General features: G+C 48.6%; 1 protein-coding gene across 1 annotated transcript in view; it reads left to right on the top strand.

Annotated features, from left to right (window-relative positions):
* The window catches only part of GPR153 (G protein-coupled receptor 153), a 33339-nt gene extending 26230 nt beyond the window's left edge, over positions 1 to 7109 (top strand). The window contains exon 6 of the mRNA XM_060276127.1: positions 769 to 7109. Coding sequence (XP_060132110.1) covers positions 769 to 1596 — 828 coding nt within the window. The 3' untranslated portion in view covers positions 1597 to 7109. The remainder of the gene's footprint in view (positions 1 to 768) is intronic.
* Positions 7110 to 12243: the final 5134 nt, after the last annotated feature.

Raw genomic sequence — 12243 nt, 5'->3', positions numbered from 1 at the left:
GAAAAGGAGCTCAGAAGCATTAGAGGTGTCACGTTGCAGCTTACTGCTCGGTCCTGGAGTTAAGTTCCCTTCACCTAATTCAGAGCAAACATGCATAGGATAGGGTTTCCTAGAAACATAGAATTGTAGAGTTGGAAGGTACCACGAGGGTCATCTAGTTGAACCCCAGCAATGCAGGAATCTTGCCCAATGTGGGGCTCGAACCCACAACCCTGAGATTAAGAGTCTCATGCTCTACTGACTGAGAGATGTACAGTTCCCAGAATTCTCTAGTGGGAGGACATGACTGTTTAAAGCGGAATAATTGTTCAAATGAATTGTCTTGCACAGCTCCAAGAACCCTTTCTAAGGCACCTGTCAGAGAAATTGTGGAACAGGGGTGGCTGCCCTGTGGGTGCTCCAGGGCCACATTCACGCCTTCCATATAAAGCGCTATGATACCACTTTAAACAGTCATGGCTTCCCCCGAAGAATTCTGGGAAGGGTAGAGCTGTTAGGAGGTCCCTTCAATTCCTCTCACAGAACTACAATCCCCAGAGTTGTGAAACAACCAAACCCTCTTCACAAGGAGTTGTATCTCTGTGAGGAGAATAGGGGCCTACAAACAACTCTCCGCCCCCTTCCCAGAATTCCTTGGGAGAAGCCATGACTGTTCTAAGTGGTATCACAGTGCTTCAACGGTATGATGTGAATGTGGCCTTTGAGGGCCCTTGACCCCGGCGCAGAGGCGGCAATCACTCTGAAGCTTCTCCGTTCCTCCTCCCGCAGGTCCCCCCCACCCGGCGCTTCTCCCACGACGAAACGGACATTTGGACGACGAGCCAGATCTCAGCCTACCTCCAGCACTGGGGGGCCAGCGGGGACATGGCCGCCAGCCTGGCCCAGCTCCTCCTCCCACGGGGGCACGGCTACGAGCGCCGGAGGAGCAGCAGCAGCCTCCTGTCCTATCAAGAGGAAGGGCAGCACCCACACCGCAGGCGTCGGAAGTCCGCTGAGAGCACCTTGTCCCTCAGGCCCTTCCCTCCGGAAGACTACTACAAGGGCGGTGGCGGCGGCAGCGGGGGGCCTGGAGACTACAGGTTCTTCAGCAAGGAGGAAGGGGTGAACTACTTCATCGACACTAGCCCCTTGCCGAGCCCCAGGAAAGGCCCTCTGCGCTCTGCGTCCGTCTCCCTCATCCCAGACACGTTCCGCCACTGCTCGGCCACCCTCGCCAACTTCCCCTTGACCACTTTCGAGCGGGAACCTCAGGGCTTGCGGCGCCTCTCGGCCCAAGGCCGGGGGTGCTCCCTGGCGGTCCCAGGGCCTTTCCTGGCTCAGGAGGATGCCAAGAACTTCTTCCCTAAAGGCAGCGCTGACGCCCCGTGCCTGGAGCAGATCCGCATCCAGCTGTACGAGGCTCCCGAGGAACGCCCAGCCAGCAGCTGCTGCTCCGAGCCGGAGGGCTTCCGGACAGGCCTCAGCCCCTCCTGGGGGGGCCAGGAGGAGCTCCGGAAGGGCGGAAGCAAGGGCAGCACCAGCAGCTTCCTGAGCACGCCCTCAGCCTCCTCCGGGTACGCCACATACCACTCGGATTCCATGGGTTCAAGCTCCTAGAAGCATAAAGCACCGGAAGCCACTGGCGGGTCCTGTTCAGTTTTCTCTCTTTCTCTCGGGAAAAGTCTCCTCTTCTTCAGAGTCCAGGTTTTTGTTGTTTATTTAAAGAGGACTGGGCACAGCACCAAAGAAACCAAAACTCCAGCCTCTCTTGCGTGTTTTGCAAAAAAGCAGGAGGATGGAGGAGAAGGAGGAGGGCGGCAAGGACGATTTGAGGACCTGGGAGCTGCAGTGGAGCAGCTTAGAGACCCATGTCCCTCTTGGCTGAACCAGACCTCGCCAGCAGGAGGGCGGTGGGGTGCACTTCCCCTCTTCCTTCCTTCCTTCCAGCTGCAGCGGCTAGCTGGGCCCGATCAGGAATTTTCCATTTTTTTAATAATCCCGTGTCCCGCACCTGGTACTTTCTAAGACAATGTAAAGTTATGCATGAGTTTTCTGTATCAAATGACCCCACGATGCGTCCCCTGGATGAGGCTGTTGGCGAAAGCTTCGGGCTTGCAGGCGGGTGGGGTGGGGTGGTGGGGTGTTACCGAATTTCTCAGAGGGGGCTGTTGGCAGGGTGGCAAAGCAGTCTGTGTTTCCCCCATCAGTCCTGGTTCGCGGGACAAGAGCTGTGTGTTTGTGTTCCATTTGTCCATGATACCACTGCACAAGCAAAGGGTTTGAGGCAGGTGCAAAGCTCCGTGCTGATATGCCCCATCCCCTGAGCCGTAGGGTGTTGCAGGATGAGCCCCCTGTGGAATCTAGCCAGGCAGCTGATAGGCAAGGAGAGAGAAGAAACTGTTGGTTAAATGGGCTGCTGGGACTTGGGAGTCCAGCAATATTTGGCTGGAATAAGGGTTTTGTCTATGTTGGCATTTGGGGCTTCCCCCCCCCCTCTGTTCCTGGGACTCAGGCAGCAGCTTCTGACACACACACTTGGCCCACAGGGTGGATATTTCGCCGCCACCACCACCTTTCCAGTGTCAAAGCCCTGCCACCCACAATGGCTTGATTGGCTGCCTCTGTCTGATCTGAAGCAACAGATTGCAGGTAGAAACTCTGCTTTATGATTCTAGGATCATCTAGTCCAACCCCCTGCAATGGGCATTTCTCCAGGGGTGAAAAAGCACGACAGGCACAGGATTAGGGGCCAAAGCTGTAACCCATCCTCCTGTTCTCTCCTGAGCCCCAGGAACACCCAGTGATATTTTTTTAAAAGACAAAATCATGGCATCGCTGCAGTGCCCCTGCTGTGTGGCCTGGAGCACCACTTGCATGCATCATTCAAATTGTAGTGTTGCAGCTGGGGCTACGGTTTTCAGCCTGCTTGATTGGACAATGATGGGAGGGGATCGTCACCTTTCTGGTTTTTCTGTATGTAGGGTGGCATGTCTTTGGTACTGGTGGGGAGGGAATCCTTTCTAGCCATTGGGCTGGATCCTTATCTCCCCATCCCTGATGGGCCAAATTTGACTGGTGGAAGCGGCTGCCCACCTGCAAATCACCTGACTACGCCACTGTGCTTTGAAGGCCCAGTTGGTTGTCGGGACTTCAAAGCGCAGCACGGGGCTGTTTGAAAGCCCCTTTGTAAACAGCCCCATGCTGCTCTTTGAACCTGAAAATCAGCTGGTGGGAAGTGGAAGTTCAGCTGGCCCCAGCAGCAAAAATTAATCACCAAGAGTTCCCTCACAGTTATTTATTTGAAAGCACATTATGTGATGGCAGGGTGGGGAGACTGGGCCTCTCTTTCAGGCTGCTTTGAACCCCTGGCCACTGTCACTTTTTCCAGTTAAGCATGGGGCAAGTGAATGTTATGACCAATAGGGTCAGCACAAAGTTTCCTGCTTGAGTTCCGTCTCGCGTGCACGACTGTGTGTGTGATGTTGTCTTGGTAGCAGGGGAGACGAAAAGGTTTGCTTTAGGGAAATAGATGCCCGGGAAAGGAATGAGGGCAAGTGGAGAAGGGAGGGGAGGGAGGGAGTTAGTATTTGTAGAGTCCTCAACATTTTGGCTTTCAGTTGCACTGTCAAACAGTCTCCTCCCTCTGGGGCAGGAGGTTCTCCCAATGGAGTCACGAGAGAAGCTTCCCTGAGCTAAGATAGAACCAGATTCGGTGCTTGTTTACGTTCAGCTAATGTCTGGATTTGCCACCATTTCAAGTCTAATCTAGTGCAACCCCCTGTGGTGCAGGATCCGCAGCTAGAGAGAATCCATGACAGGTGGCCATCCAACCGCTGCTTAGAAACCTCCAAGGAAGGAGAGTCCACCACCTTCTGAGGTTGTCCATTCCGCTGTCAAACAGCTCTTGCCGTCAGACCGTTCTTCATCAGAATCTCCTTTCTCGTCCTTTGAAGGAGCGTCTCCAACCCCATTCTTCAGCCCGGACACTGAAGTCCAGCTCCGAAGGCCTTCTGCCGGTTCCCTCACTGCGAAAAGTGAAGCTACAGGGAACCAGGTGGAGGCCCTTCTCGGTAGTGGCACCCACCCTGTGGAATGCCCTCCCATCAGATGTCAAGGAAATAAACAACTACATTGGTACCTCTACTTACGAATAACTCTACTTACGAATGTTTCTACTTACAAATGGAGCTCCATCCGCCATCTTGGATGTGGTTTAGATAGAATTTTTTCTACTTATGAATTTTTAGATAGTGTTGCTTCTACTTACGAATTTTTTCTCCCAATGCATTCGTATGGGATTCGACTTACAATTTTTTTGACTTACAAATGTGCGTTCGGAACGCATTAAATTCGTAAGTAGAGGTACCACTGTATCTGACTTTTAGAAGACATCTGAAGGCAGCCCTGGTTTAGGGAGGTTTTTAATGTTTGAAGTTTTATCGCTTTATTATTATTGTTAATAATAATCTGTTGGTAGCCACCCAGAGTGGCTGGGGAAACCCAGCCAGATGGGTGGGGTATAAATTATTATTATTATTATTATTATTATTATTATTATTATTATTACCACCCCATGGTGCGGGCCCTACTCCCTGGAGCAGCAGAAATGGGATCTGTGCCTTTTAGCTGCCGAAGAGCAGGCAGAAATATGAGATGTTCCTTTTCCTCCATCTTCAAAACTTATTTGCACACAGCTTTTGAAATCAACCTGCATTGTCCATGGCTGTTTTCATCCCTTCACTGGGCAGATCTACACCTAGGACACTGCTTTGCGCTGAGACCAAACTGGTTCATCTCACTCAGTACATTGTCCACACTGAGTGGCAGCAATGGTTCTTCCAGGGTTTCAGGCATAGGGGACATTCTCTGCATACTCCCCACTTGGAGATGCTGCCAGGATTGGACCTGGGACCTTCTGCAAGCAGAGCAGAATGAGATGATAGAGTCCAGTGGTGGAGAGCAGGCTGTACCACTTTGTGATGCTGGAAATTGATAATTTCTTTGAGCGTCCCCCCACATCCGAGGCAGATGCTGCCTTGATAACAGAGCTGCAATCCTGTGCTGTGGATGAATGTTCTCATTTCGCTGAAACATGTTGGGTGTTCCTTATTTTTTTCCTGTTGGATTTTTGATTATTTAAGAAAGAACATACACTTCAACAACATGCAAGGAGTGAAGAAATAAAGAAAGACGATGCGACGAAATTGAAATGAAACATAACACACAAAATGCAAATTTGCATCCTTTCGGTCACAATCCCTGAAAAGAATTACTGTATTGGTATTGGGGGTGGGGGTAGCAATGCAGTTCCTATTACATACTGTATAACAATACAAATGTTTGAGAGATACAGGAAGGAACAACGGCTTGCCTGTTTGCCATCATATGGTCCACAACTTGAAAAAGAAAACGATGCACAGTTGATGCATTGGTTCAAGTGCCCCAATCTGTTTTAGGATGGCCACCTGTCTTGGGTGCCACATCTGGAGACAGCTTTCCAAAATGTAGGTTGGCATCATTCATAATTTATTCCCTATAAGAATAAATATGGGGCCTTTGGGAGGATGAGTATTTTCCTCATAGTTCGAGGAAGGGGTTGTTATGCACGCCTATATTTGTAGTGTGGGGGATGTGGAGGATTCAAAAACATCTGGTGGGGTGGTAGTAGTTGCGCTTTGAAATGTGTACTGTTTTCATCATTGTAGAAGATTTATTCCCCTCACCCCATCGTTATGAAATCCACAGAGGGGGTGGGGGATCAGGGCAGGACATCTCAAAAGGCAGGTTCCAGGGCCCAGAAGTGCTTTTCTTCCTTTTATTAGAAAACAACAGCAGCGCCGAAAAAGCATGCTTCTAGTCCTCATGCTTACGGATGCTAACTCGCGTCTGAACCGGTGCAGCAGCAGCAGCGCCTGTGTCAAAAAAGGGTAGCTCAGAGGAGTTGCGATGGTCCCTTACTTCATCTCGAGTGCAGTTTGTTCTCGCACATGCCACGGGATGGGGTGTCTCCCCCCCCCCCATTGTGTGTTCGCAAGGGGAAGAAGGACACCAGTTGCTGAGAAGAGATCAGTCAGTTTGGGTTGTGGCTTCCAGAAAGGGGCTCTTTCGCTGCGTCCACCATTGAATGTCCAAAGGAGGGACTGTTCCATCTCGGGGGGGGGGGGGAGTCCTGAGGAGCAGTAATCATTTGAAGGCTAACTGTGGAGGTTGCACCTTTGGAACAAAACTGCCTCCCCCCACAGGGAAATAGATGTTGGCCAGGAAACCAGCCACGGCTCTCTGTGGTGTGACCAACAAACTTCTTGGTCGCTGTGGCGTGACCAACAGACTTCTGGGGCGCTGTTTTTATTATTATTATTATTATTCCAACCACTTGATATTCCACCTCCCCACAAATATATTATGGATGTTGTGCCTTTTAAGGGTTTGACAATAACGATGCTGGTACTATCTGATGAATATTGATAGTCCAGTTGATGAGCCTATTGGATTTCTTTTTTGCAAAAAGCAGTCAGGTAAGGGGTGGGGTGGGCAAGATGAGATGCTTAACCCTTTTGTCGTACTGTATCTTTTTAACTCTTTGTAGTGTCACAAGGCAATACTTTTCCAAACCTGTTGGGAGGGTCACCGTATCTCAGAAATCAGACCCCACGTTTTTACTGACCTTTTGAGAAATAATACTTTTTTTAAAGAAGAAAAAACCCACCACCTTGGCACCCTTAATAAAGAATACTATAATGGCTGCTAAAATTCATAGACCCAGCCAGGCAATACCTTTCTACTGCTAGAAGACCACAGGGTGGGGGGTGGGGAGTGTTTATTCCAGCGTTGAGGCTTCTCTCGGCCTGCTCCGAAAAAGACTCCCATTTCTGTTTTGTGTTCTGTCCCTTTCTCTTGGTGACGTTCCACGCTGTGCAAAGACAAACTTTCTGATTTGTGTCTGGATTTGTCTCGAAACCAGATTTAAAAAAAAAAAAAGTTTTATTCATCGGTTTTTCCAAACTGTTTGTAGTTTGCTCTTTTTTCCCAAACACTTTTGAGGGTTCCTTTCTCTTAAATTAAAAATGAAAACAAAAAACCGTCTGTTATTTTCTTTGTCTCTAAACCTCATTGGCCTTCTTTTTAGTTACCGGGAAAAAAAAACCCCACCCAGGGGCTATCTTATCTAATCCAACATGGTGCCCTCCAGATGTTTTGGACTACAGCTCCCATCAACTTCAGCGAGCATGAAGTTGCCGTCCAAAATAGCTGGGGCTCATGGGAGTTGTAGTCCAAAAAAGGAACACAGAGAAATACATAGGAAGTGCTTCTTACTGAGTCAGACCATTGGTCCATCTTGCTTAGTACACTCATTGGCAGTGACTCTCCAGGATTTCAGGCAGGGAGTCTCCTAACCCTTCCTGGAGCTGTTGGTTGGGGATTGAACTTAGGATCTTCTGAATGCAAGGCAGAAACTCTTAACACTGAGCTATGGCCCCTCCCCATTCTGGCAGGGGCTGATGGGATTTGTGGTCCAAAACCTTGGGAGGACAGTAGGTTAGTGAATATTGGTCTAATCTAATATCCTGAGGATTTTTGGCTTGGAAAAGAGATGGGGGGGGCGGCGGGTTAAGTTACATCTCTTCAAATTACTGAAGGGGGACTAGGCAACAGAAGCCATAACCAGCGCCGACCCTCCAAGTGTCCCTATTTTCCAGGGACAGTCCCGGGTTTACAGAAGCCGTCCTGGTTTCTGATTTGATCCCGGAATGTCCCACTTTTTCTAGGACGTCCCTATTTTCATCAGAGAAATGTTGGAGGGTATGGAATTAGGCAAAAAAACCCAAAACACAGCCAAGGAGATAAGTAACTATACAAACTTTAGAAGACATCTGAAGGCAGCCATGTATAGGGAATTTTTTTAATGTTTAATGTTTTATTATGTTTTAATATTTGTTGGAAGCCGCCCAGGGTTGCTGGGGTAACCCAATCAGATGGGCGGGGTATAAATAATAAAATTATTATTATTGACGACATCCCTATTTTCATCTGAGTAATGTTGGAGGGTCTGCCAGCATGCCAATCTCCTCTTCCATCTAGTGGTCCAATCCTCTTTAACAGCCATCAAAGCTAGTGGCAGTCACCATCTCTGGTGGCAATGAGTTCCAAAAACCTAAGAAACCATTTGTGAAACTGCCACAAGGACAGTCTTTGGTTTATGTCCAGGGAACCAGCCTGCTTGCAGGCCTTGGGCTTGGAGTTTACATGCAGGCAACCCAAACATTGATTGCAGGGGGCAGAACATCCGAATGATGCACCCTGGAAGTAAAATTATTATCGAAAATTAAACCGGTCCATTTACTGTCCTGTGATGGTATCCAGCACTAAAAGGTCCCACCTTATCAGATTTCCCCTCCAATTGGATATTCTGGTGAATATGCAAAAATGCCTGCTTGTCTGAATTTGCCAATACAAAGTAGCCCCTCTGCTTTCTTTTCTTTTTCTTCTTTCTTTCTTTCTTTCTTTCTTTCTTTCTTTCTTTCTTTCTTTCTTTCTTTCTTTCTTTCTTTCTTTCTTTCTTTCTTTTAGAATTTGATGTTTTCTTTTTCTTGGACCTGATTTTCATTGAGTCATTCTGGCAGCAAGGCAAAAGCTTTATGAGCACAAAAACAGCTTGCAGGATCAGGCCAATTGCCCATCTATTCCTGCATCCTGTTCTCACAGTGGCAGACCAGATCCCTGAGGGAAAGCAGCAGGCAGGATTTAAGCACGAGAGCACTCTCCCCTCCTGTGATTTCTTTTTCTTGATGAGATTTTTTCAGGCTCACCTTATCCAAATGTGACTGGGATTGGGATGAGGAGCACAGCTTGGTGCTAAGGTCTCTAAGGTGCTACTGGACAAATTTTTATATATATTTCGACTGTGTCAGACCAACACAGCTACCTACCTGAAACTTGGTGCTAGTTCTGGTCTTTCCTGAAGGGGCCCAGTGGACTGTTGTCCAATGCATTGGCCTATTAACCTATGGATGTCCCTCAAGGCTCCCCCATGCTGTTTAAACATTTTCATCAAAGGTTGGGAGCCTGTGGCTCTCCAGGTGTTGCTAGCCTGCAACTCACATCATCCCTTACCAAGGGCTACGCTGGGGCTTCTGGGAGCCTAACCCCATCTGGTGTAAAATAACACATTGCCCAGTCTCTGGTCCTCTTTCCTTTCCGCAGGGTTGTGAAATCTGGTTCCCAGTAGCAGAACGGATAGGGTTGCCAGACTCAATAGAGGACAGGACTTATGTGCCTTTAATTGCCCTGCTCTCCTATGAGTCTGGAAACCTTAAAGAGAAACCAGCAGGCCCTTTGCTTGGAAATTAAACAAAGGGTCTGCTGGTTTCTGTTTAAGGTTTCCAGACTCAAAAGAGAGCAGGGCAATTAAAGGCACAGAAGTCCTATCCTCTATTGAGTCTGGCAACCCTAAGAACGGAAGGAGAGAAGAGTGTGGGGTTTCAGCTGCTGCTGCTGCTAAACATGGCTAGTACATGGGTAGGCAAACTAAGGCCTGGGGGTCAGATCCGGCCCAATCGCCTTCTCAATCCAGCCCGCGGAATCAGCGTGTTTTTATACGAGTAGAATGTGTCCTTTTATTTAAAATGAATCTCTCGGTTATTTGTGGGGCATAGGAATTCGTTCATTTATGTTTTCCCCCAAAAATATAGTCCGGCCCCCCACAAGGTCTGAGGGACAGTGGACCGGCCCCCTGCTGAAAAAGTTTGCTGACCCCTGGCTTAGTAGCATTAAGACTGGGGAAGCGAATGAAATGGCTCCTTGGTTTTTAATGTGCTTCTCGTTTGGCAAACAGCTGGAACTTTGCATGGAATCACTCCCACCTAGTGGTTGGCAAGAGCATCACAGGCACCCACCCAAATTCCTTGAGTTTGTATGCATGAAGATACAGTCCCTCCCCTGCTATATAGGCTCTTAAGGACCTCGTGTGAGTCCTACTACGTACTAGATCAAGCCAAGGGCCCAATTAGCTCAACAGCATCTGTTCACAGCAGCCAGCCAGATTCTCCAAAGAGAAGCCTCTGAAAGCAGGGCGGGAAATGCAACAGCCCCTCTGAGTCAAATGATGTTTAATGGCTTCAGGTGCTGACTGAATGACCCAGTTAATCAGCAACCAGCTCGAAGTGCCCTTTGTAAACCCCCCTCAATCTTAACCGTAATTAGCACCTCATATAAAAAAGCCCCACAGGGAGCCTCCAATGGGCAAGGGAAGGCTCCCCCCTCTTCCTTAGTTTTTGGCACTTAGGAATAAGCTTCACCTCCCATGATTCAGGCTGCTGTGACAGACAAGGAACCAACTCCAACTCCTACTCCTGGCCCTTTCAATGAGGCCATTTCAACACGTTCCACAGCAATTGTTTGTGGGCTTCTTCCTTCTCCTAGAATAAGGATTGGGGGCAATTGTGCAGGCTAGGGATTGCTCTCTTTCTCATCAATGTAAGGTGAAGGAAGAATGGGGGAGAAAATGATAGGATTGCGCTCTGGGTACTGCAACTGATCCCAAGTATGCTTAGTTTGCAAAAGGCTTTAAACTCTATGGTGTCTATTCACAGGGGAAACTGTGAGCTCCTTTCCATTTTATAGGCACTGGCCACAGACTGAGAAGTAGCTGACACAGGGGGAAATTGCACATTAGCTATAGAACGTGCAAAGAAGAAAACCCTAGAATGGTGACTCATGCAGAGTTGCAACAAGCACCCTCATCTCTGGGGGCTGGGTTCACAGTCTTAAGAAGAGCCTTGATGGATCATGCCCATCTAGTCCAGCATCCTGTTTTCACAGTGACCAAGGACTTGAGCGCAACAGGAGCTGTCTCCCCACTTGGGCTCCCCAGCAACTGGTATCTGGGATGCTGCCTCTGACAAGGGAGCTAGTGGCAAATGATAGCCTGGTCCTCCATTGAAAACCACCCAAGTTGGGAGCTGTCACTACATCTCACAGGTGCCAAGGTCCAAGCAGTGACCTAGGCGGGAAGTTGAGGGATGCACCAGTAGCTGATTCTAGCCTTCTGAATTGTGGAAAAGAGGAGACCCACACCAAGTTTGGGGTAAGGCAATTTTATTATTATTTTATTATTATTAAAGTTGTTACATTGTTTTAAAGTAACTGTACACTAGTTTTTATTAAGAAACAGTTTAAAAAAGAAACGGAAGTTATTCATATAAAAGTCAACGTCGTAAAAGTTACGTTTTCCTTCCTCTGATGGGAAATGCAGAGCTGCAAGAAAGGAGGTGGGCCTGATCCTGTGCAAAGGTTGCCAACCTTTTTTTTTAAATTAAAAAAGCTAGCTCTAACGGGCCCTTATCTGGCGGCAATGCTGCTTTCATGTAAACGTGTCCCTTGTTGAATCCTGTGGCTGCTTAGGGCATAATAATAATAGAATCATGGAATTGTAGAGTTGGAAGGGACCCAAAAGGAAATTTAATCCAGCCCCAGTTGTTCTGTTTCCCCCACCACCAACTCTCCTCCTCAACTGGCAATTTCGCCCTGTTCATCCCTCCCAATTTTCCTGACTCCCCCCCCCAAAAAAAAATTTGAAAATGGGGTCGTCATATTAACTCCTGCTCCCAATGTAGGGGCCTATGTGCCTTTAACAGCTTTGCAATGGGCAGGAATCCAACAGGTGAAGCCTCCTCTCTTCCACTGCCTCTCTGTCCATGGTGAAAACGTGTTTTTTTCTGACAGGTTTGGTTTTTCTTGCGTTGTCTCCCTGCCCAATTTTAATACAAAATAGGGGCACGGGGCTAGGAAGGATTTTTAAAGCGTCAGAATCTGGTGCCCAACACAGAATGGGGGCTCAGCTCAGACAGGACCAGGTCGTCGTTGAAACTAAACGCTTGCTTCAGTTGGAACAGGGATTCTGGGCCTTTGGGGTCTGGATCGGAACCACCCAGTTTATGCATTTTAAGGAAGAGCAAAGTATCCCTTGTGGGTCCACAGCGTTGATCAAACTCGAGAAATAGTCTCTCTGCCAGTCTTCAAAGCCGCCCTCCCATCCCCTCAAGCAAACCGTGGTGCCATCAGGATTCTAGGGCGAGTGCCACACACGGGAGCCAATGCGTGTTTCCTCGGGAGCAAGCGCCATGGAGATCAGTGGGGTTTACTCTCATGTAAATGTACATACGGTAGGATGGCAAGTTCCAACCTAGCGCGCAGGTGGAGGCCGGCACAGGACGCAGCACCAGAGCGCACGGCGAGAGCGCACGGCCAGGGCGGCGCACCGGTTTC

This window comes from Zootoca vivipara, chromosome 6, assembly GCF_963506605.1.
Source record: "Zootoca vivipara chromosome 6, rZooViv1.1, whole genome shotgun sequence".
Classification (NCBI taxonomy): Eukaryota; Metazoa; Chordata; class Lepidosauria; order Squamata; family Lacertidae; genus Zootoca; species Zootoca vivipara.
The sequence above is the reverse complement of the archived record's forward strand: the minus strand, read 5'-3'. Positions and strand labels throughout refer to the sequence as shown.